The sequence below is a fragment of the Sebastes fasciatus genome, chromosome 6 (assembly GCF_043250625.1).
Source record: "Sebastes fasciatus isolate fSebFas1 chromosome 6, fSebFas1.pri, whole genome shotgun sequence".
NCBI lineage: Eukaryota > Metazoa > Chordata > Actinopteri > Perciformes > Sebastidae > Sebastes > Sebastes fasciatus.
Genome location: NC_133800.1, coordinates 21,334,114 through 21,357,221, shown reverse-complemented (window position 1 = coordinate 21,357,221; position 23,108 = coordinate 21,334,114). Strand labels below are relative to the sequence as shown.

At 45.4% G+C, this 23,108-nt stretch overlaps 1 protein-coding gene across 3 annotated transcripts in view; it reads right to left on the bottom strand.

Moving 5' to 3' along the window:
• The window catches only part of LOC141769367 (tetratricopeptide repeat protein 28-like), a 176,040-nt gene that overhangs the window by 23,099 nt on the left and 129,833 nt on the right, over positions 1 to 23,108 (bottom strand). For all 3 annotated transcript variants that reach the window (XM_074638348.1, XM_074638349.1, XM_074638350.1), the window contains 4 exons: positions 13,674 to 14,181; positions 3,640 to 4,436; positions 2,959 to 3,503; positions 1,241 to 1,764 (listed from right to left, as the gene is read on the bottom strand). In XM_074638348.1, the coding sequence (XP_074494449.1) occupies positions 1,241 to 1,764; positions 2,959 to 3,503; positions 3,640 to 4,436; positions 13,674 to 14,181 (2,374 nt within the window). The remainder of the gene's footprint in view (positions 1 to 1,240; positions 1,765 to 2,958; positions 3,504 to 3,639; positions 4,437 to 13,673; positions 14,182 to 23,108) is intronic.

Genomic DNA, 23,108 nt, shown 5'->3' with positions numbered 1-23,108 from the left:
AGCCTTGTCACTCCGTATTACTGCGCAACACAGACTAACCATCAGACAAACACACATAAATACACACGCACTGATTTGGAGGTCACATGTTGTCAACGGTATCTGCACTAGTTCAGAGCTGCCTTTCTATCCCTCATTCCAATTAATCTTTTTCGATAAACAAAAAACAAGCAGTGCAGCATGAAGAACAAAAAAAAAAAAAAACACACACAACTAGCAGTAGGAGTAGAAAAAATAGAAAAACTGAAGGGAAAAAAACCTTGCCAACTTTTCGGTCTGGGTAGGTTGGCCAGAAATAATTGGCTGTCAAGGATAGTGAAGGCACTGTTCTTTTTCACAGCCAGACCGAGGAACAATACAAGGACAATGCGGGGGACAACAGGAGGACAGGGTGGAGACAGAATGGCCTGTCGCCTTTGTTTCCATTAAAGCTCAACAAGCAGGCCTGCAGAGGGTGTATGGGTCACTGCAGGCCCGGCTAACTCTAATAGAGCGGACGGAGGAGCGATAGAGGAGCTATATTCCTGTTCCCTTGCATTCACTCCCCGCAGGGTGAAATATACAACTGTCCTCTTGCACGAGCTGCAATTTTCCCGGATTCAAACAGGGTTTGGGTCGTAAAAACGGCGGGTGTGCCTGAGAATGAGGTCCGCCAATGGGCACGGGCGAGGCTGGTGGTGTGGACATTCAGCTCACATCCATGGACGCTCTCACTTATCACATCCTCGGTGACAAACCCTTCCTGCACTGTCACTGACATAATGAATTTTCGAGGGCAGGCAAGCTGCAGGTTTTTATTTCACCATAATCTGCCGGGGACAATGAAGCATGAGAGGCAGGAGTCTGTCAGCCACTGTGTGAAAAGATCCTTTGGCACTTCGCTGCAAAGAACCCTCTGAGAAAAGTAGATATAGAGGTGTGAATAACAGCTAGCAGTAAACAGGAAAAATGCCTTGGCGTGCATCCTGATGGGTTTGCACAGACATACACACACACAAATGCTGGTATACCTATACAGCACAGAAGACAACACAGACGCATAATACGCACACAAAATCCCCCTGTGCACTTATAACACATAAGCACAAACACACACACATGCACACAGACTAATAAAAATGTGGCAAAGGCTTAGCAACAAATATGCTCTGCATTTCATATTCATGAATTCACAAACTCTAAGCCTATCAGCTCAGGCAACAAAGGCAATCCTCTCTCCCGTTACCCCAGACTCACTCACCTTCCTGCAGGTACATGACAGCTTGTGAGTAGTTTTGCAGTGCGTGGTGTGTTCTCCCCAGGCTGCCATAGGCCAGTGTCTTGGCAGCCAAGTCATTAGTCTGAGCCGCCACGCTTAGGTGCTGCTCCTGGAACACCACTGCCCGCTCGTAGTTTCCAAGCGACTCGTAGGTAAGGCCCAAGTTCCCATAGGCGCGGGCCTGGCGCGCGGGGCTGCCCGTTTCCTCTGCGATCTCCAGGTCACTTTGATGGCATCGCAGGGCTGTCTCGTACTCTCCCATAGATTGATACACAACGCCCAAACCGCAACTGGCGTCGCCCTCCAGTAGTCGGTCCTGGGTGTCGCGGGCGATGGCCAGCTGACGCTCCAGACAGGAGATGGCCTGCTCGTAATTTCCCAGCTGGCTGTGCAGTGCGCCCAGTTCGCCGTAGGCCTGAGCCTTGCCTCCACACTCCCCCAGCTCGTGAGCCACTACAAGCCGCTTTTCAAAACACACCAGCGACTGCTGTAGGTTTCCCATGGCCCTGCAGGTACAGACAGAAAACCAATGAGATCAGGAGGGAGATATGTGAGATAAGAAAGCAACAAGACAACCTCAAAGAAAAACTGTCATCGGCTTTTTCTGTCCAAATTTAGCAAATACATCAGATATTTTTAATGCCCTCAACACTCTCTGCTTATCTCATATCTCGGGGCAAATGTATTCTTGATTATCATACAGATATTATTCTCCTGTAACAGAGTACTATTAGTGTGTCCAACACACTCCTGATAGCTGCTGATGTGGACTGACTGGAAGGCTATATGAGAAATGTCTGAGCACTGATATGGAATTTATAATTGAGGCTGTGTCTGAAGAGTAACACTGTCTACCCTCCTTTAACACGAGATGGGTCATCATCTGTCAAAGGATCCTCGCTTCCATACTCTGGTGAATGTGTTGACAGAGTGGCATTCATCCCATCCCGGCATTTTGTTCGCCTTCACAGCCTTCAAACAGACTTTATTCACACGCTCAGGCACACCGACAATCGCCGGATGCCGGTTCAAATGGAGCATTAAAAGAATAAAAGCCGTAAGCTTAATTAATGTTGTGTGATAATATATGTGCTTGACTAAGAGCTGTTAGGAGACGAGAAGGGTTTGAGTGCGATGTCTATTATTACCCCCGGAACTCATGCATGGCTAATACTGCCGTGTGTGATTGCTGTGGTGCCATGCTGATGCCGCACAATAAGAAGAAAATCATCTACGAAATGAGGATTTTCAGCAAGCCTTTCGTGTTTTATTTTGCAGCGTAGTCTCCCAGGATGCTATCAGCTCTTTGAAGCATAAGGAGAAATAGAAAGGGAGAAAGAGACACGAGATGTAAGAGGTTGCCTCGAAATAACTGCGCTTCTCAGTTTCAGACGTCTGTGTGCCAAAGCCTCTTTGCATACAGATAAGGCCGGGGCCACTGACTAGGCTGCTGCTGAGACAGCTAGCACCAGGCTCACATCCAGGTTTTGCTCACCAGCAAGGTGTCTCTAAACTACGGTGGTCCTTTATAGTGAGAGCGAGGAGGAAAATAACATGCAAAGTAGGATTACTGTGATTATTAGTCAATACAATTATCTGCTACTGCGACAGCTAGGGGATATTGATACTGGAGTGTGTTTTTCTAGCTGTGTGAAATAGTGAATTTGAAACAGGATGCCTTTCATTTAAAGCAGACTCACCTGTGCCCATTTCCTAAGCCTCTGTAGGCCTTCTCCTGGTCCTGCATGCGGTTGAGGCTCTGAGCCACTGACAGATATTGGTCATAGTACTTGATGGCCTCCTCAAAGTCTCCCAGCGCCTCATAACAGTCTCCCAGGTTCCCATAGGCCCTGCCCCTGTCCATCATTGCCTCGTTGCCACTCAGCTGCTGTAAAGTGGCCAGCTGCTGCTCCAGGTAGCCAATAGCCTCCTCCATCACGCCTACATTCATTTTAGTGATGCCCATATTTCCGTACACCTGAGCCTCCACGACGGGATCCTTCAGCCTCCGCCCTAGCTCCAGTTGCTCTTCGTAGCTCTTAAAGGCCATGGCGTACTTCCCCAGGGCCATGTAGACAGCAGCCAGGTGACCGTGGGCTTTGCACTCTCCCGGCACGTCGCCCAGCTCTTGATACACCTCCAGCTCCTGGGTGTGGTAGCCCAGGGCTTTGTCATATTTCTGCACGAGTCTGTAGGTGGCCCCGAGGGCGGCATAGGCACAGGCCTCCATCCTACGCTCCTTAACCTGAAACCAGATAGAATATCAGCACGAGGGACGTGAGTGAGTGATATCGACATTACATTCCACATGACATTTCCTATTTATATGATGAATTGTTCTAGTATATGTTGTGCTACAATCATTGTGTGTGTGGGCGTACCTGGTGAGCTAAGGCCAGTTGCTGCTCGTAAAACTGAATGGCTCCGGCCACATCTTTTTTACAGACAAATATGTCCCCGAGGTTCCCCAGAGCTCTGAAGCGAGCCTGTGCATTGTTCAGGGACTGGGCCAGCGACAGCAGGTATTTTTGACACTCCTCCGCCTTAGTGAAGTCTCCCAGGGCCTTGAACGCCAAACCGAGGTTACAGTATGCCTTGGCCTGGCTCAGTTTGTCATGAAGGTCCTTGGCCAGAGCTAGGTCTTGCTCGTAGTATTTGACGGCGTCCTGGTAGTTGCCCAGACAGTAGTGGGCATAACCCAGGTTGTGACAAACTTTCCCTTCGCTCTCCATGTCTTGGAGGTCGGGGGACAAGCGGAGGTACTGCTCGTAGTAGGGCACGGCCTGAGGGAACTCTCCTCGAGAGCAGTGGAAGTTGCCGAGGTTGCCCAAAGCCCGCGCCTCGCTCTGGACGTCTCTGAGCTCGCGAGCGATGTTGAGGTGGTTCTGGTAATGTTGCAGAGCGCGGTCATGGGCTCCCAGGGCTTGGTACGCTACAGCCAGGTTTCCATGAGTGGAGGCCTGCGACGCCCTGTCATTGACCTCCATGGAGATCTGCAGCTCCTGGCGGTGGTAGCGGACAGCCTGGTCAAAGGCTCCCAGGGCGTTGTAGGCGTTACCCATGTTACCATAGGATCGGCCCTGAGCAGCATAGTCATTCAGCTCCTGAGCGATGGCCAGGTGTGTTTTGTGGAGTTTCAGTGCAGTTTCATAGTCCCCCTTCATCTGGTGGATGATGCCTGTGGAGAAGGGAGAGAGCGCAACAGCACGAAGTTAAAGACCCATTCGGGGGGAAATTGTAATTGAGTGAAATTCAAGTGCCTAGTCAGCTCTTCGTGTACAAAACAAGTCATTTGGCTGTTAAAATATGCTCTCTGAGCCATCTGTTCTCTGCTTACACAACACGCTCTTCCACAGAATTATGGTCATTAAAACGTAGTGCAATCAAACAGAGTTATTGTACCACCAAAATAGAATCTTTTGATTGTCTAAGCTGCCTTTGATGATCGTGTCTTAGAGGGATTTTAACAAAACCAACAACTTTTCCACAGGGTTTGAAAATGGTTACGAGAGAACAGGAAAGAAAGACAGAGGAAGTAAAAGTGGGGGGAGAGCTTGAAGAGCCAATGGAAAGCTCAGCAAACAACTTTAGAAAAACGAGATAAGTGTGGAGAAACAATAAATAATGGAGGAGCCGGTGCATTGAGAGTATTATCTCTGATAAAATACCATCCTCTGAAAAATAATAGCTTTACCTCACAGCCAGGCACACGTACATACACACAACATCCAAACAAAATGTGCTCCCACGCCCACTCATACACACTGACTAATACACAGCAGAGAGTAAAGAGACATCACAGCACATCTACCGTATCTCTCCTCCTTCCTCCTGAGACTCACCGCTAATCTCTGGGTCTCTCCTTTTTGCATCGTCACCCAGCTTTCAATGATAATAATTGAGAGAAGACAGGATGGCTGCAGGCTGGTGGATGGAGACTGAGAAACCAGCTACAAGGCAAATAACTTCATCCACCAGCCTGGCCATCATTGCTTTGCTGCATCAGCACGGAGACTAATGGGCCACTAGGACGGGGGTTACAGCCGCTGATGGGACACCGGGGATGGAGAGGGCTAGAGTAGGTGGGAACCGGGGGGGCGGAGGGGGGCTCTGTGGCTTGTGGTGAATATGCGATGGTGCCGCCGGGATTAGTTACCGCCATGTGTGTTTTCCCATTTATTTCATCCGAAACCTGCCACATTACGGGCCTGAACACAGGCTACATAAACAGTGGGAGTGAAACTAAACAGACGGCTCGAACGACTGCAGAAGTTGAACGATAGATGTGGCTATGCATTCAGATGTTGGCTCAATTAAAATGCTGCACATTAGTCCAACGAGAATAAGGAAAAAAAAGCTTTGGCGCCTCTGAAGTATGAGCCACTGGGCTGTATATTGGTTTGACACATTACCAGGTATGTATGGATATTAATACATTCATACATACAGTATATACTTTGGTACGTTGGTGGACACGGAAGAAATCCATACGAGAGTGAAAGATGCATCATGAGTATTTCACTCTAAATCAAGCCTAAATGAGGAGATTAGTTTCAAACTAAACCTGCCTAAATTGGGTGTTTGAGAAGAAATCTAACAGCTTTTTCTGCAGACAGATTGGATTTTTGCTGGGAAAACATCATCAGAGATTCTCTGCCTACTTAATTCAGACCATGATTCAGCATGCAGCAGACACCTACTGACAAATCAAAACCTGATTTGCTGTTTGTTTGTTTGCTTGCTTGTTTGTGCTCTCAGGTTAAAGTGGTACAACCTGAACTCTGACCTTGTAATCATCAGGTCGCCGCCCTGAGGAGTTGGTATGCTCGGCGTATCACAGAGTAGAACACGGAGAGAAGCAGCGCTGGCAAATAATACAGGAAGAAAATGACATATCTGCACAACGAGTGGTTCTTTGGACTATGTACAGGACAAATACTGTAAAACTGTCTTTTGCTTGAGCCAAAATAAATTAATGAGGCGTTTTGGATTTTAAGGTTCCACTAGCAGAGACATTTCCTCCACCTTGGACAAACCCCTCAGCTTTGCCTTTCTTGGGAGTCTCTCCTAAGAGTGGGAGCATGTTAAGATTCACAGCAGGCTAGTTGGAAGAGCACTGGCAGCTCTCGCCACAAAGTCACTCCCAAGGTTATGCTTCCCCCAACGGAGGCTGATCTTTCTGAGGATATAATGCCTACTGATGTATTACCAGCAAACATGTTCCATGCTGCAGGCTAAAAATGGATCTGGGGCTCGGCGATGGACGGAGGGGTAGGAGAGACAGCCCGGGACAGAGGCTGGGGGGTGTATGGCGGGGTCTGAGGTTGGGCTTGGAAGCTGCAGCCAAAATTGCCATAAGCCTTAGGCTATGCCTGGAGCCACACTTGAAGCAAGAAAATATTTTCTGCCCTCCCCCCCATATGGCAAGAGGATTAGGGAACCCTCTGGGAATAGCATCTAGCAGGATAGTAAATAAAACCGTACCAAACGTGCCGGTAAATACTGCTGAAACACAAAAATTTGGAATTAGTGCGGGTATTCTGGCTGAGGCGGTCACTGTGGTGTGGTATCCAACTGAAAATGACTCCAATCAGATTCAATTTAATTTGAGTCTTAACATTGTAAGTCTGTGGTGCGTACTAAATGCACTTGACTGTAACATATTAAACAATACGCCTCAATTATTTCTCTTTTGTGCACAGCTTGAGACGACGCCTGTGAAAAACATTTCACACAGGGCCCTATCCATCCATAGCCCGCTCCATCCCCCCATAACCAAAGACATTAAAAGCATGGCAATGTGTTGTCACTTTTCATTACACAGCTGGCTGTACATAGAGGGATATGCAGCAGTGATGACTTTGAGGGATGGTGTCTTGTTCTGAGTAAATCACTGTGTCATTCTTCCAGGGAGCTGTGGAGGTCCAGAGCTCTACAGTCGGCTAAGAGGATTTCACCAACAATGGTGCGGCTGCCACTGGGCCAGCATGATACTAGGAATAGAGCGGAGATGACCAGCCTGAGCCCGAAATAATGACTTGGGTGTGTTCCTCATTTATATTTTAGAATGAGGTCAACATTATAATTTGCATTCATGTTTGAGAAGTAGAAAACCAGAACCGGATGCTGGAATTGTTGGTGGAAAACAGGTCTTGGCTCACAGAGATTGGCACGTGTAAAATACCATAATAGGGAAGTCAATGTTGGAAGGAAATTCCAATGAAACTGAGCTGCATTCACAAAACATTTTATTCTGCCATAGCTAGCATACTTAGTTTAGTGCTTCTGAATACCTTTTATAATTTCTAGAGCATTTACTTTAATTATTCAGTTTAGGGACAGTACTAATGGATGCAATGTGTCTGACAAATCAAGGCTATATCATGCCATATAATGGTTTTAAAATGCAGAATAAATATGTTTTTAAGTAATTGTGAGGTAAGTGAAGAGACGCACTTAAAAAGGTAAAGGTAGAAAACCCTTCACGACCCTTTTTTTATTAGATGCACCAGTTTTGATTTTGTTTTCCTTTTTTCCTAAGAATTCTTCAAACAATAATTCAGTTCTTCCCCCACACAGTACAGAAAATCAGAAATGGCAAACGGGACTAACCGCCTTAACCCATTTTTATACTTAAGGGTTCTAGTGTGAAGTCAAAAAAATAATCTAAATTTGCACCACCGAGCACAGAGAAAGGGAAACACCGGATTGAAACGGCTCATACCGGGTTATGTGCAACCTCCACAGATGATATATGGATGACTGTATCATAATACGCTGGATTACTTTCATACAGACTTCCACTCTAATCGCATCTGTGAAAACGAAAGGGTGAATGGAAGTTGAAAGACCCCATTATAATATGCAAAGTGTCTTAACTGAGTTGTATGATTTGCACAATATACATTAATGTATTTGTATGATCTGTGGGGGGGAGTAGTGAGCCGAGGCAGAGTCTAGATCCTGCTTGGGTCTGTAGGAGTCGGGAAGGGGCGGAGCTGGGGGGGGTTTCTGGGCTTGAGGTAGCAAATCCTCACCAGCAGACTCAGACATCTCCTACAGTCTGACTGACAGAGAGACAGGAAGGACGAAGATAAAAAAGGACAGGGCATGGATGCGTGCAGTGTGGGTGGTCTGCCAACAGAAACACACAGATCTCTCTGAACGTGTCCTCCTGAAGCACGAGCTGAGCTCTCATGACCCTCACCCCTCCTTCAAACCAACTGTTGCTGTGCTGTCCACACGCACGACATCTGATTCCTCCGACCACGTAATCCAACAATGTTCAGTCTCAGCGTCTCCACTTTTTTTTTTTTTTTTTTTTTCGCACAATCGCCTCTCCGTTTAGGAACAGATCACATTTCATGCTGAATCTGCAGATGTGCTTAACGCAGGGCACAGTTGCTTAACGCAGAAGAATGCTACGGCTCTTTTGTTTCACTTAATAGCTCAGCAGTGAGGAGAATAAGTCTGCGTACAGTGAGCTAAAACTTTAGTGTAAGCATAAAGACTAGGGTGAGTGTGTTTCGCAGGGCCTCTAGTCCAGTTTTCTGGCATGGTCCTCTGTCAGGAGATTGAAGGGGGCCGTGCAGGGGGAGGCAGGGAGCGTCTGCTGCTTTTCCAACAAACAGAACATTTGGGTTCCAGCTAGATAGCTAAAGATCTCTCCAGGGCAGTAACATAACATCCTAAAAAGCCCACCTCCTCTTCTTCAACCATTGCCCCCTCTCTCCTTTTGCAGGATAATATTTACTCAAGGTATTTACCCAGTCATTAACGGAGAGTTGAAGATGTCACCGATCTCAGATAAATGCACTTCTTTATGTATTCGTTAGGCTCTCTCCCTGTCTTCCCCCCTTACAGCGGCCTTTCATTCATCCTGTCTGGGCCATTAGGCTCGCTAAATTCCTCTGTAAATTCAGTTCTCTCCTGCTCGCTTTCCTGGTCAGACTAATAATATATCTACAATCAGTGCTGTTTCCGAAGGCTTAGGTACAAAACGGAATAATCTCTATGCCTCAGTGCCCCGGGCAAGTCTGGTCCACGTCTGTAGTTTGTCCCTGCTGAGAGGCAGTCGGAAATCTGTTTTGAAAAGGTACTGGATTTATGTTCATGCGACCATTGTTGTTGTTATAATGATGATAATGATGGTGATGATGATGCACTGGTGGTAAAAGCATGTCATGAGAAAGGATGTTTATCTTATCTGCTAATTATTTGATGATTCCGCCTATTTAAATGCCATTCACTTAAAAGGCTGACATAATAGTTCCTTTCACGATGCTGAAGAGCTCTCAGTCTCAGGGTCGCTGTTGCTATATTTCAACCGCCATCAAACACACAGCCTATTAAAAAATACAAATCCCAGTGCTTAATCCACTGGTGTGACATTGTTACCGTCAGACACGTTACAACACCTGGTAATCAGATGTCTGGACGAAGCAGATTTCCACAAGTGATTTTCTGGAATGTAGATTCTCACATGATCCGTAAGTGGAAAAAGCTGTAAAAGGGGTTTAACATAAAAGCTCTGAAACTAATTAAATGCAGAAGTTATGTGCCCTGTTTTTAGATACCACCGATGCGATTTGAATACAGAGCATCGCAGTGCACATTGTCTGATTCTCTGTTGAACTCTTCTTCCTGTTGTTTTCCTCTCTCTGTTGCTTTGTTTTTGTGAGCATCAGCAGAAAGCAATCCCCGGGGATGCTGGATAAAAGGAAGGAGGAAAAAAAACGCTTAATTAGGACTGTTACCTCCGGCCTTTGTCGCCGATGGAGTCGACATTTCGAGTGACTTCTTTGAGACACATGGTCAAACGAGGAGGTGTGAATCGGAGGAGCACAAGAGAGACCGGGCTACAACACAAACGCTATCAAACAAACTTATTCAAAGCCTCTTTGAAGTGAAATGCAAAGGGAAAATAATACAATTTAGATTCTGTTTCATGAATACCAGAAATGCGAGCTACATGGGAACCCACCACTTCAGTCCTCTCCTCTCAGATATTAAATATTGCTGACTAGGGGGTAAGTTAGCCAATTAATGAATAATAAATGGGGCTGGAATGCAACATATTCATATGCTTTATAGGTCAGAGTGTGCCGAGCCGGGGCTGCTGGTACCGCTGGGCATCATGGTTAGATATTAAAGCATGGCCATCTCTATACTACTGTACCTCCGAGCCGTGTCAGCTGCTGCTCCACCCACACTACACGCAACATTAACGACAAGCTGAGAGGGCATAATAAAACTTTCTGCAACTTCTCCTTCCCATCTCTTGCACTGTGTTTTTTGCTTTTATCGCTGGCTCGTTAATCTTCGCTCGATCATCCTTCCCCTGTTTGAGCACGGCGTAAAAGGCATCATTTTTTTTTTGAAGTCTGAAACAACATCCTGTTAGTTTTAGCCCGTATCTTATTGTGCTAAGCAGGCTCGCGGGCGTTGACGACGGAGTAACAACGCACACTCCACCGCCGCAAACAAAAACAACAACATTGGGGCAATTACAGACTGATGCTTCGCAACCCTCCACTTCATTCTCTGTTATCTTCATTATTCAGCTCCTCTTGAATCAGCTATTAAAGGTAATTAAGCGATTCATCAAGTCAGTTTCAATTACTGGGAGCTTGACAGCTGCAGATTACAATCAGTAGGGGTGAGGGGAGAAAGTGAGAGAGGGAGGCGTCAAAAACTGAAAAGAGGAGAGGAAGAAAATAGACAAGAAGTAGCTACAGATCAGGCAGCACTGAGATGGGTAGGAACCTTCTCTGGGTGTCAGGAGATACTGAATCCACATGATGGTGCGGCTTGTTCAGGCCGTCTTCACGGAGCAACAGGCCTCATCGCTACCACCCACTCTTTAGCTTCTACCCTGTCACCAGCTGGAGGTCTCTGACACTGCGTCAACTACACTATCATTACTCTGTCATGGACTGGCAGGACTGCAATGTTGCAACTAATAATGAACAAGAGCGCTCTTGCCATCATAAAGGCGATCACACTACAGATAGGAATACATTTGCTGCATGACATATAGTCATTCGTAATAAAACTCACGTGTACTGTGCTGTACTGTAGGATCATAAAATGTTCTCACCCCCTAATTTATGACAACCAGTTACCAGCTCAGTTTTAAAATCAGGTGCATGTTGGTGCTAAGAGCACTCCAGGATGTGCGAACATTAGGCCGGTCAGAGGACGACTTCAATTTATGTTTGGCTGATTAACCCCCACTCTGTGCTTGCACACTTTTACACATTAGGTTAAAGAATAACTCATCTGGGAGGAACTATTATGCCTTTTAGTTGTCCATTAGAGTCAGGTTTACAACGGTCTCGATGGCTATCATAAGTCACCCAGCGCAGGTTGGAACTACTGGACTAAATACAGGAGAATTGGCCATACCATTTATCTCATGGGGTATTGAATACCCAAAGGGACACCTTTATCACCAAGGTTTCTTTCATCGTTATACTCACACAAGGTTACCTTGCTAATAATGTCATTCTAGCAGGGTTTGGCTGTGGATTGTAAAAGGGGACAATAATTACATTTTAAGTTTCGATCAAAAGACCTGATTGTACATATTTAATTTCCCCTCCCCATCTCGTTTTTATATTTATCTTCACACCACTTTTCATTTCAAGACGTGATTAAATCCAAGCTAGTGTGAAGGTGAGAGCAGAGCAGATTAATGCGAAGAGATTTCTCGTGATAAATTAAACATGTTTTACGTGGTTTATTTATACTCTGACAGTGTGCGTTACATGTTGGCATTCTGTCATCATATAACTTCCTGGGCTCATGAATAACTGTTGGCTCTCTTACATGCACCGTGTTCTCTCCTGGCTCCCATGCAGAAAGCCTGCACTCCACTACCTTATGCTGCTTACATAATCTACTGGGTGCTGTTCACTGTAGAAACATACATAATGCAACCCTTAAATACTGTATCTAAAAACAACTTTACATAAAATAGTTATGATGATGATACAGTAACATACTGCAGCTGGCCTCGGCCTAAAAGTAACAAAAACACTCAGGTCTCACTAACCATAAATATCATTGGGAACAACTGTAAGTAAACAGCTCATTTAAATGAAGACAAACAAAGGACCGTAGCCAGCAGCAGCACAGTGAAAACACTAGCAGGAAATGGAAGCTCTCATACTGTATCCTCACAACAACAAAAGGGCAGCAAGTACACCTTTCACACTGTCTTTTCTACCAGGTGCTTCCTTTTCTCTGAGGATGTGCTGAAACAGAGATTTATCACGTGCTGCTGGACACTAATCTTTACATTGTCCTTGAAAGGGTCTAGGAGAAATCTCAAAGGACAACTTTCACTAGATACTGTACATGCTGCGAGTGGATTTCCATTAGAGGTGATAAGATGATCTGTGTAAAAGGGATGCCCAGTATTTTGGGGGATCCAACTACTCAATTCTAAGGAGAAGTCTAATACCGACGTCCGTCATGTGTCCCCTGTACTGGGAGATTCACTCCAGTGATTAATACGCATACATTAGAATGGACAACTGTTGACTGATGAGGCTGCGTTCAGAGCAACAATAGAGGGCAACAGCAAAAATAACAAAAGATTTGAACCTGGCTTAACTTTTGCCACAACGCAAAACAACACCTCCAGCAAGGTGCTGCATTGGCCAATCAATGCATGCTAGTATACATCCCTGGTAGATTACTTTGTATCCTGAACAGCATCAATCTACAGTTTGTGTCTTGATTGTCAAGACAGAGGATAAAATGATTGTTGCTATACTAACTTTCTGCAGTTGTAAAATCCAGTCATAGCATCATAAACCACTTTGGTGTCTGAAAGAAATAGGGATGTATTACTTGTTTTAAGGATGGACGGCGTTATTAGCTGTAACCGCCGTATGAGAGAAGTGCAGAGCGGCGGCCGTGAGCTAGCCGGTGAGGCATGAACTTGCACAAAAAGCACGTGCTCAAGGCCCGGCTATGTCAACAAAGCACAGAGAAACTCAGATTACAACACACGCAGAGGGAGAGTCACTTACTCCTCTATATATTTACATAGCAAATCGTTGTTTGCTGCTATATTAATGCTGGATAACAAATAGAACACCCTCAACAAAGTACTATTCTTGGTCTTGCTAATCAAACTCACCTTATACTAATCCAACAAAAAAAAATGTTCTACCATAGACACATTTTAAACATATTTTGGATTAAGATTTATCTTAAAGGCTACTAGTAGTTATCACTTCCTTAAATTTGAGACAATGATAGTGATATATCCAGTATGCAGTATGTTAAAATGTTACCATAGAAAGTAAGATGATCTACCAGGAACATATGGAAGACTCTGGCTTAACAGCTACATGTAAATTCATCATTTCATTTAGTCATTTAGTGGATTTTGCATACATACCCAGATTGGAGGAGGCCCTTCCCTCTGCGGCCCTGTCCTTCAAACCCTCAGCTATAGACAGCTGCTGTTCATGGTACTGCTTGGCCCTCTCCAAGTCCTGCATGCAGCGAGCAGCATGACCCAGTCCCGCGTAGGCTCTCATCTCTATGGACTTTTCCTCCAGCTCCTGGGCGAGCTCCAGAACGTGAGTATGGTAGGACATGGCCTTGTCAAAGTTACGGTGGTAGTGGTAGGCACTGCCCAGGTTACTATAAGCCCGGGCTTCCTCTCGTTTATTCTCCAAGGCCTTGGCGATGCCCAGGTGCTGCTCGTGGCATTGGACAGCATTTTCAAAGTCTCCCATGGCGATGTAGACCGCCCCCATGTTTCCCAGCTCGCGAGCCTCAGACAGCTGATCCTTGGACTGCTTGGCCAGCAGGACACACTGCTTGTGGCTGGCAAGGGCGTTCGGATAGTCCCCAATGGCTGTGTATACATGGCCCAAGCTGCTTAGCGCCATTGAGGCAGCCTATGGATAAAGAGACAGATAGACAGCAAGTAAGAAAAACAGCAAGGTAATAAACTGTAGGCAAATGAGAAAAAAAAAAAATCTCAAATAGCCCCATTAATTATACCCACATTCCATCAACAGTGAGTCATTTTGTTGCCTTTGCATCACAGATTCCCCACCCGCACTTAAACGTCCCTTTAGCCAGAAGGACTGTACATCAAATGGGGAAAAAAAAGAAATCTGAATTCCCAAATCTCTTAGGGGGCTTACTGCTCAGAGACCAAACAACAAGCAAAACCTGATTTGATTTTGTCTTTGCTAAGCAAAGAGGGGGGGGTAAAGTGCGATGCAGATCAGCGCAGCGGCAGGCTTGTTTTAAAGCCGTCAGTTTGCCCACTGCAATCACGCTTCATGGCGCGCCACCACCAACGGAACAAAGGCCCTGCTAATCAGGAGGGAGAGGAGAGGGGTTTTAGCTCCACAGCAGCGCCATGGGGGGCCAACTGGCTGACTGGCTGACTGCTGGCAAGACCTCTCGAGCTAACAACAGAGAGAACAATATTCTGTATATTCTCATCTTCCATTTTCTAAAGCAGCGTTCACCTGTGAAAATACAGCAACACTGAACACTAGCTACAACTGCATGAAGAGAGGTTTAACGGTGAAATGGAGAGTTTTCTCAAAATGCAGTCTTGACCCCCGATGTGACACATTAACTGCCGGCTTATTAACTGTTTATACAGAGGGTAAACAGCTGGGAATTGGGGTCAGCTGTCTTTGAGTGACCAGATGTTCAATTAATCATGCAGGGCCAGCTAATAAAGCATCTCCTTCCCGAGGTCCCACTCTGCATCCTCCAGCCAGGAAAGAGGGTTGGATGAAGGCCAGCAGAGAGGACAGACACCCTGACATTGAAGGCCACAACATCTTGCCTCAGCAACAGGGATGACCTGGGTCATCTTGGGGGTATTTAGAGCCAGACAACTGGAAAGTCAGCTACAGTAAAGGATGGACTAGTTTCAGCTGTGAGATGTTTGTGAAAGCAGTTTTCATAACCATATGTTGCAAAACTGGCCACTGATACATGCATTGGGCTTTAGAGGAGACACGAGCGCCACCATCTTCAATGCGAAATTTACATAGATACTATCCCGCATATACATCAAGATGTAATTTGAAGAAATGTGCCTGCAGAGAGCAGGTGATATTTTCTCTTTGCTCTGGCGCTACATAATGAAACTCTGAATAAATGAAAAGCAAAGCACATAGCTGAGAAAAAAAATCAATTCAACTCCTGAAGATGTTTATAAAGACGCTTTTCTTTGAATCGTTCATACATTCTTTTTCTAAACACACACATGCGTACACCCCACCTACCTACCTCTCCTTCATTTCACATAGCTGCTGATGCCTGGAACCAATTACCTGCTGACATAAGGACTTCCAGCAGTTTGCTCAAGTTTAAAGACTCGACAAGGCATTATACAGGCCCAGGGAGGCAATTACCCTCCGTCACAACTGTTGCTGTTTCATGTTCCCAGATAGCCTATCTAGGGCTGCTCAATTACATGTGCCTTTTGAAGCTTCGCTCCATCTCTCCGACTCAAACTTCCACTTTTCTGAGCCAAAAACAGAGAGGATTCCTCATCTCTGTCTGTCTTCAACAGAGCAGGGTGGGAGACACGGGGAGAGAAAGCGAGATGGGGGGGGGGGCGCAATCTTTCTCCAGCTGAGATGAGTTGCTCTTGTGATCAGTGTCCCTCTAAAGTGAGACTGCAACGCTGCATTTTCTCCTCAGATGGAAGCCAAGATAATGAGGAGCCAGCCTTGCTAGTCACAGAGGATGCACTGTGTTTGGCTCAGGGACAGACACTGGGACCATATCTTTCTCACTTCTGACTGCAGACCTCTCCCACCACTGCTCATTTTGACTTCCCACCAGTATCGCGAAATAACATTCTGTCTGGGAGAGAAATAATTGCCCGAAATACATAATTTCTGCCAAATTGACTTCATTCTAATTTGATTCCATTTCTTTTCCGCACTTATCTTCCCTCCCTCCCTGTTCTCACTCTCTCTCTCCCCCCACTTCTCTCAATCCGTCTGCAAAGTCAGATCTGATTGTGTTTACAGAGTCCGGCCCTTCTCCGGATGTGTGCTGATTTGATTAATCCTAGCGCCGTGCTTTATAAACTGTTGATAAACCGCTGGCTCTTATCAGCAAACACATTTTGCGCCAAGGGTCTCCTAATGAAAGGTAAACTAGTTCTGCCTGGGAGAGATGGGAAAGAGAGAACGGAGGCAGCAGGGGAGGGCTGAGAGATGACATGTTAATCAGAAATGCTTGGCTCCAACAACATGATTCCATTTCTTTCCTCTGACAAGGACAGTGGTTTAGGACTCCTTGCTGATTGTCCTCTGTCAGCCTCCTCCACTAAGTATGTTTATATTCTGCAGCACATTAGAGAAATGGCTGCTTTCATAGCACATGCAAGAGGTAATGCATTGTACTTAGCATAATTAGCCCCTTATGTCATGCAGCAGAGCAGAGCTGCTCTTGATGGCTGGGTTTTGGTGCAAGATCTGTTCCTCTGAGCCCCCGGTGTGTTTTATTTCTTACTCTGAAACAGCAGAGTCGGGCTGCCCACCACTTCACTGCTGTGTTGAGCTGTGTGTGGTTATGCCTCGCCTTGCAGCTGTGTGAATATGCCTTTGAAAATCCTCCTCATTTCACTTTGGACCTCTGAGCTCTGATATACTCCAAACAACCAAGGCTATCATCACAGGCTGGCGGAGCTTGTGGGACAAGCGGGGTTGTCATGGAGATGTAAATAGTTGGATTAGGGCCTGCCAGGCCTTGTAGAAGCTCATGAACACGCGTGTGGAATCTCCTTCAGAGGGGACAGAAATAGGCAAACAAAGCAAGCAACCGGTGCTCTGACATCAACCGCTTTCATACAGAAAGACTTGCCTTCTTTAACTACATTTGCTAGTAGGGCTGTGTATTGGCAAGAATCTGGTGAAGCGATATGTATCATGATACAGGGGTTACGATTCAGTATATTGCGATGTATTGCAATACTGTAAGCAAGGCGATATATTGCGATTTTTAAAATAAGATATTCCATCCAACATCATAGGACTACTTTTTGTTCAATCTGAGCCACTCTCTGCCACGAATCTTTGCATGTAAACTATTAATTAAAAATGAATAGTGTTTTTGAGAATCAATACAGTATCACAAAACATAATATTGTGATACTGTGATTGTTGATTCAGAGCCTCCCTTGACAAGGTTTTGCTAATTCTACCTGAACAGAAATCACCAAGGTATAACCTGGTGTATCCTGATGCTAGTAAGACAAAAGTGTAATTATAATACATATTCGCTGTATACAATTTCGCTGATTGTCACACGGAAACTAAGGTGAGATGAGCATGAGAGAGAGAGAGAGAGAGAGAGAGAGAGAGAGTGAGAGAGTGAGAGAGAGAGAGAGAGAGAGAGAGAGAGAGAGAGAGAGAGAGAGAGAGAGAGAGAGAGAGAGAGAGAGGCAGGCTTAGGAGGTGTAAGGTGTTAAAGAGCCCACAGTTTGCCCTTTGTCCAAACGCCATGTCCTGCAGGAGGGCAGGGCAGCCACTACTTCAGTAAAGTGCTGTTAATGGGATTATATGGGAGAGGAGAGGAGTGACTCTCTCTTGACAAGAGGGGATGGAGAACAGGTTTGATTCCATTACCGCAGAGGTGGGAACAACAACCCCGTCTTTCACTGTACCAATACAGATGTTACAGTAGGCTGTTGGCCTGGGAAAAAAACATTGCTCGCACGACTGCGGACACATGAACTAACTGCATTCACTGGAATAAAGAAACGAATGATGTTACATTGCTATATAATACCTTAAAGGAACATTGTGTAGCATTTAGGGGGATCTATTGGCGGAAATGGAATATTATATAAATAAATATGTTTTCTTTAGTTTATAATCACCTGAAAATAAGATTCCTCGTATTTTCATAGCCTTAGAATGAACTGTTTTTATCTACATAGGGAGCGGGTCCTCTTCACGGAGCCAGCCGCCATGTTTCTGTACAGTAGCCCAGAACGGACAAACCAAACACTTGTTCTAGATAGAGCCATTCACATTTTCATGCTTACACGTTTTTGCGTCAGCCTCTGTAGTTCTCCTATGTGTAGTTTCCATTGGTTGCAGTCTGCAACCTCACTGCTAGATGCCGCCAAATCCTACACACTGCACCTTTTATTACCATGGTTAAAAAGACAAATTAAAATTCACAGTATGAATGAATTTAAATTAATCATTTAACTGTCAATAAAATGTCAGAAAATTGTGAAAAATGCCCATTGCAATTTCCCAGAGATGGGAGGATGACAAGATCTTCAAATACTCATCTCGTCAGTCCAATTGTCAACAACACCAAATAAATTAACTTTAGTATAACACAGAGAAAAGCAGCAAACCTTCATTTTGAGAAGCACATTTTTGACAATTTTTGCTTGATAATTGATTAAAACTATTGATAAAAATACATGATCAGTTATCCAATATGTTTTCTGTCTATTGACCGATTCATTCCACAGTTGTTTCAGCACTAAAAACTGCACAGCTTAATGATCAAATATAATCCTGGGAAAATATTTGTGTGTCCAAAAGCTACAAACGGTTTGTATTGAGTGCAGACTGCTATTTAATGACGGGGTTGGACATCAGAGAAACAAACAAGCCACCGTGATACCAATCACTTCAAAAAGATGACTCGTGTGACTAAAAAACACTCCACAGAAACACTACACACGCGCACACACACACACACAGACACACACACACACGCACATACACACACACACACAAACAGCTGTCTAATTAAAAGGCAGTGCAGAGGGAAGGTGAGGAAGACCATGCACCAGTGTTTCCCTTAACGAGCTGGGCTCAGGCAGCAACAGGAGCTGGCTGGCAGGGAACAGAACTGCACACACTGGAGAGAGCTGAGCGTGTGTGTGTGTGTGTGTGTGTGTGCTGGGGAGGGGGGGCAGATAAAAGGCTACGGGAGAGATTGTGTTTGAAGGATGAGAGAAGAGAATGCTGGAAACATCCCCAGGACGAGGATGTCTTTAGATCTGAATTCACCTGCAGAGACGCATTTTGACAAAAAAGGAAATATCTCAAGTGTAATAAACTGAGAGACGGAACAGACCAGTCAGAGAGGCGCTCAAAGAAAGACGCTTTCCAGGGATGCGTACTCTTGTATGTGTGTGCAAAGAGACATGTATGTGTGTGCATAAATGAGAGAGAAATGAGAGGAGGCATGCTGGTGATGCCGGTGTACAGGCTGGGGGCGGGGATGGATGTGATAAAATATTCAGCTGGTTTTATGGGTGTGTACTCCATTCTTTTCCCTCGCTCAGTGTTTGCACACAGATATGGATCCTATGGGAGCCACCATTAGATCAGCCAAACGATTGCCTCTCTGCCATATCAAAACCTTCTGCTTTTTCTAACCAGACAAATGCTGCGCTCTGCCAAGTGAGGGCAGGTACAGCTGTGCCTGATTGCTCTCTTTCATACACGGACACACACAGAAGGATTCAGCGGCCCACTGTGGCGGATAAGCCCGGCACAGGCCAAGTTGAATTCGCTTCCTCTGGAGCCAAATTACAGACCCCCTTTCTCTTTACCTCTCCAAGTTTTGAAATGATATTCATGAAAGTCATCTCTCTGTGGTTTCCAGAATCACAAATCAATGCAAAACAGGCAGTGTCCTCCAGTATACTTTACTGTGGAAAAGCCTACTTATGGAAAAGACTCTGGAAGAAAACAAACACAGATATCATAAGTTATCTGGCTGTTAACCAATTTCTCTAATCAATCATCAGCGCTAATCAGATCAATTAACAGTGGAGCCGCTTGCGTCTCCGTAACCTGTGTGACCTCCAGCTTGTAGATAAATGACGCCAGAGGGCCTGTAGGCTTGATAATTCCTTTAGCCTTCACAGCAGATGTTCACAGAGGATTGATTGTCACCAAAGGTCAAGCTACGGGTAAGGGCACTCGTGACAGCTACTAGGCTGTCTGTCAGACTGTCTGCTGCTCAAACGGTCACACGCGCTACACATACTGTACACTCAGGGACAAGCACATAAACAGCCATGCAGCATTTCATTAAGTGAACTTAAGACATGCTGCAGAGCAGACAACGCTTACGCTGGTGAAAAAGCTATTTTTTTGTCATCTGAGCTGTGGGTAGTCTGTGCAGTGGTGCCAGGCAAATGGCGGATCATTTGTGGTTACTCCAGAGACCCCAGTATACATTCTCTCACACATCCTTACGCAGAGACACAAAGTAGTACACAAATATAGCAAATGTATCCCAGAGCTCTGTGGCTTCTGTCTGTGTGTGTGTGCTTTTACACTATGCTTGTGCTTGTGTGTTTGTTTGAGGCCATATTGTGAGAGTTGGTGGCAAAGAGGCAGCCAAGAGGAAGAAACACAAGAGGCACCGAACTAAATTGGATCCGACAGTCTCCATTGGTGTTGGTGGAAAATTTGACTGTTCCCTTCAAGTGGTGTGGGGGTTTGATATTTCAAGCTCCCCTCCTCTCTTTGACAATACGCTAGACAAAACAAGGTTTACAGACACGGCCAAATGTTAAGTGAGGAAAAGAGAGGGAGGGGAGGTGCTGTAACTGAGCTGGAGCTTGGCGGCTCCACCTTTCCAGCCTCCCCACAGCCCCCTACCTCAGTCCCAGCACATGTCCCCTTGTGACAGGATGTCAGCATTGTTCAAATGCACAAACAGCCCTCCTGCCTTCTGATATAAACACATGAATCTTAAGTCTGGTTGAGGAGGAAATTGAAGAGGTGGCACACCGGGGGAAGCGGGGCACTGTGAATGAATCTTAATGTACTCTAAATCAGAGCAAAGCCTTGAAGGGCTGCACGGGGCTGCTGTTTATTTCTGTACTGAAGTCAAATCTCCACGGGCATAGCTGTGTGATGCCTGCTGGTGCAGGGAATCAATTCTTGAGAGACCTTGCGGTGGTGACAGAAGGGGAAATCACAGTGGTGTTTGAAAGTCATTCCAGGAGGGGTTTGAGGTAAACATCAAGGTTTGCCACTTTGCAAGGCCTCAAGCTAGGGACAGAGCAGAGAGAGACGCATAACGCTGTGGATAACTCCTTCTTTAAACACTAATAGAGGTTAGGAGCAGTTCAAGTGACGCTGCTGAATGTGATCAGAAATGATCTAAATCACGCTACCTGTTGGCAGAACTCTTTTGAGCCACAGCAAAAAAAATATATCTCAAAGTCTATCCATTATAAGCTAATTAGCTGTTCTTATGGCTTCCTGCTGGGTCGGAGGACACAGTGCCAAATATAGCACCGCTTGCAGGCCCCCACTTGCATCCGAGAGCGTTCAGCAGGAAGCCAGGCAGTCGATCCAAGGACGCAAGAGTCCAGGGTTATTCAAGGGCGTTTTGGAAGCCCGGGGATGGGAGGCGAGGCGCTGTCCCCCCGTCAGCCCACACAACTGGACAAATCAGGCCTGACATATAGGACCACACATAGTCCAGCCCTTTTCAGTGGGACACGAAAAATTCCATTTCTTAAGTGGCAGAGGAGAGGAGAGGAGAGATAAGAGAACACAGGTTAAGGTCTGAGGACCCGGATCAATATGAGCTGGCCAGAGCTGTTGCCTGCAGCAGCCTGACACAATGAAAGAAATGAAGAGTGACAACCAAATGTCCAGACTCTCAGCACCTCGCCGTCCTCTTTGAGAAAGAAGACAAGAGCCTTTGTGCTGCTCTCCTCTAATCCATCTGCAACAGCGAGTGCCTAATGCACTTAGACCAAATCAGATTTCTGTGAAATAGAAGGATGCATGGCTGCTTTCAATTGCTTTGTTTTTAAGTGTTTTTTTGTTTGTTTTTTGTGATATGTAAAGGTGAGCTTCATGAAATGACTGCGAATAAAAAAGAAAATCAATTTTGAAAGAAGTCAAGAGAAATAATTGGTATGGTGTAGATTGGCTGTACTACTGTATGTACCATATACCTTTGTCACCTTCTCAGTTCTTTCTTTTCATATCTAAGAAAAGTCTAACCAGATCTACAGTCAGTCAGTGTGTGTAGTTCTGGAGTGGTGAAAAGCAGATTGACCTATTCCCACCTCCTGTCATGTCAGGATCAGGTGAACAGCGGTGAAACAGAGGTTACCTTGCTTTCCTGGTTCCTGTTTAACATAATGAACTGGTGACTGCCACAGGCCAGAAGGCTCAAGTCTCTCTGTGGCTTTGCTTTAATTATGTGTTAGAAACGGTCCTGTGAGTGAACTGTATAAATGAACAGTTTGACTGTTAAGAGACACCCATGACAGCCTTTGAACTTTCCCCGAGAGAGACGGAAACCAAATCTGCACAGCATCCAATTTCCATCAAGATACTCAAAGCTACACCAATCAATAACTTTTACATTAACAATAGATCAAATGATGTGTGATAGGTGAGGACAAACTCTGAGGACAGCTCTGCAAAGCATTGTAGCCTCTTTTAGCTCACTGTAGTTGTTTCCTGGCCCAAAAAATTCTGCTCTCATCAATCCCGTTTCCAGCAGCAGCAGACAGCTGTTGTCAACAAAATAGCTCTGATAAACCTACAGTATGCGACTAAGACAAATACTGGTAGAAACTGGAACATCTAGCAGCTTAAAAAGCCACAGATTTTTCTCAGGAGTTGGTGGTGACCATGACAGAGCTAAAAGGAGAGTGAATATTGGACTTACATTGAACCAGGACTCCAAATGAAGGCCGATAGGCACATTTGCTATCACGTTAAAACATTATGTCAGATGTTGTGTTTTCAGCTTCTGCCTCTGCCTCCAAGTGGTCAAAAAACTATTTTCACTATTAAGTTGAGTGGCTAGACTTGTT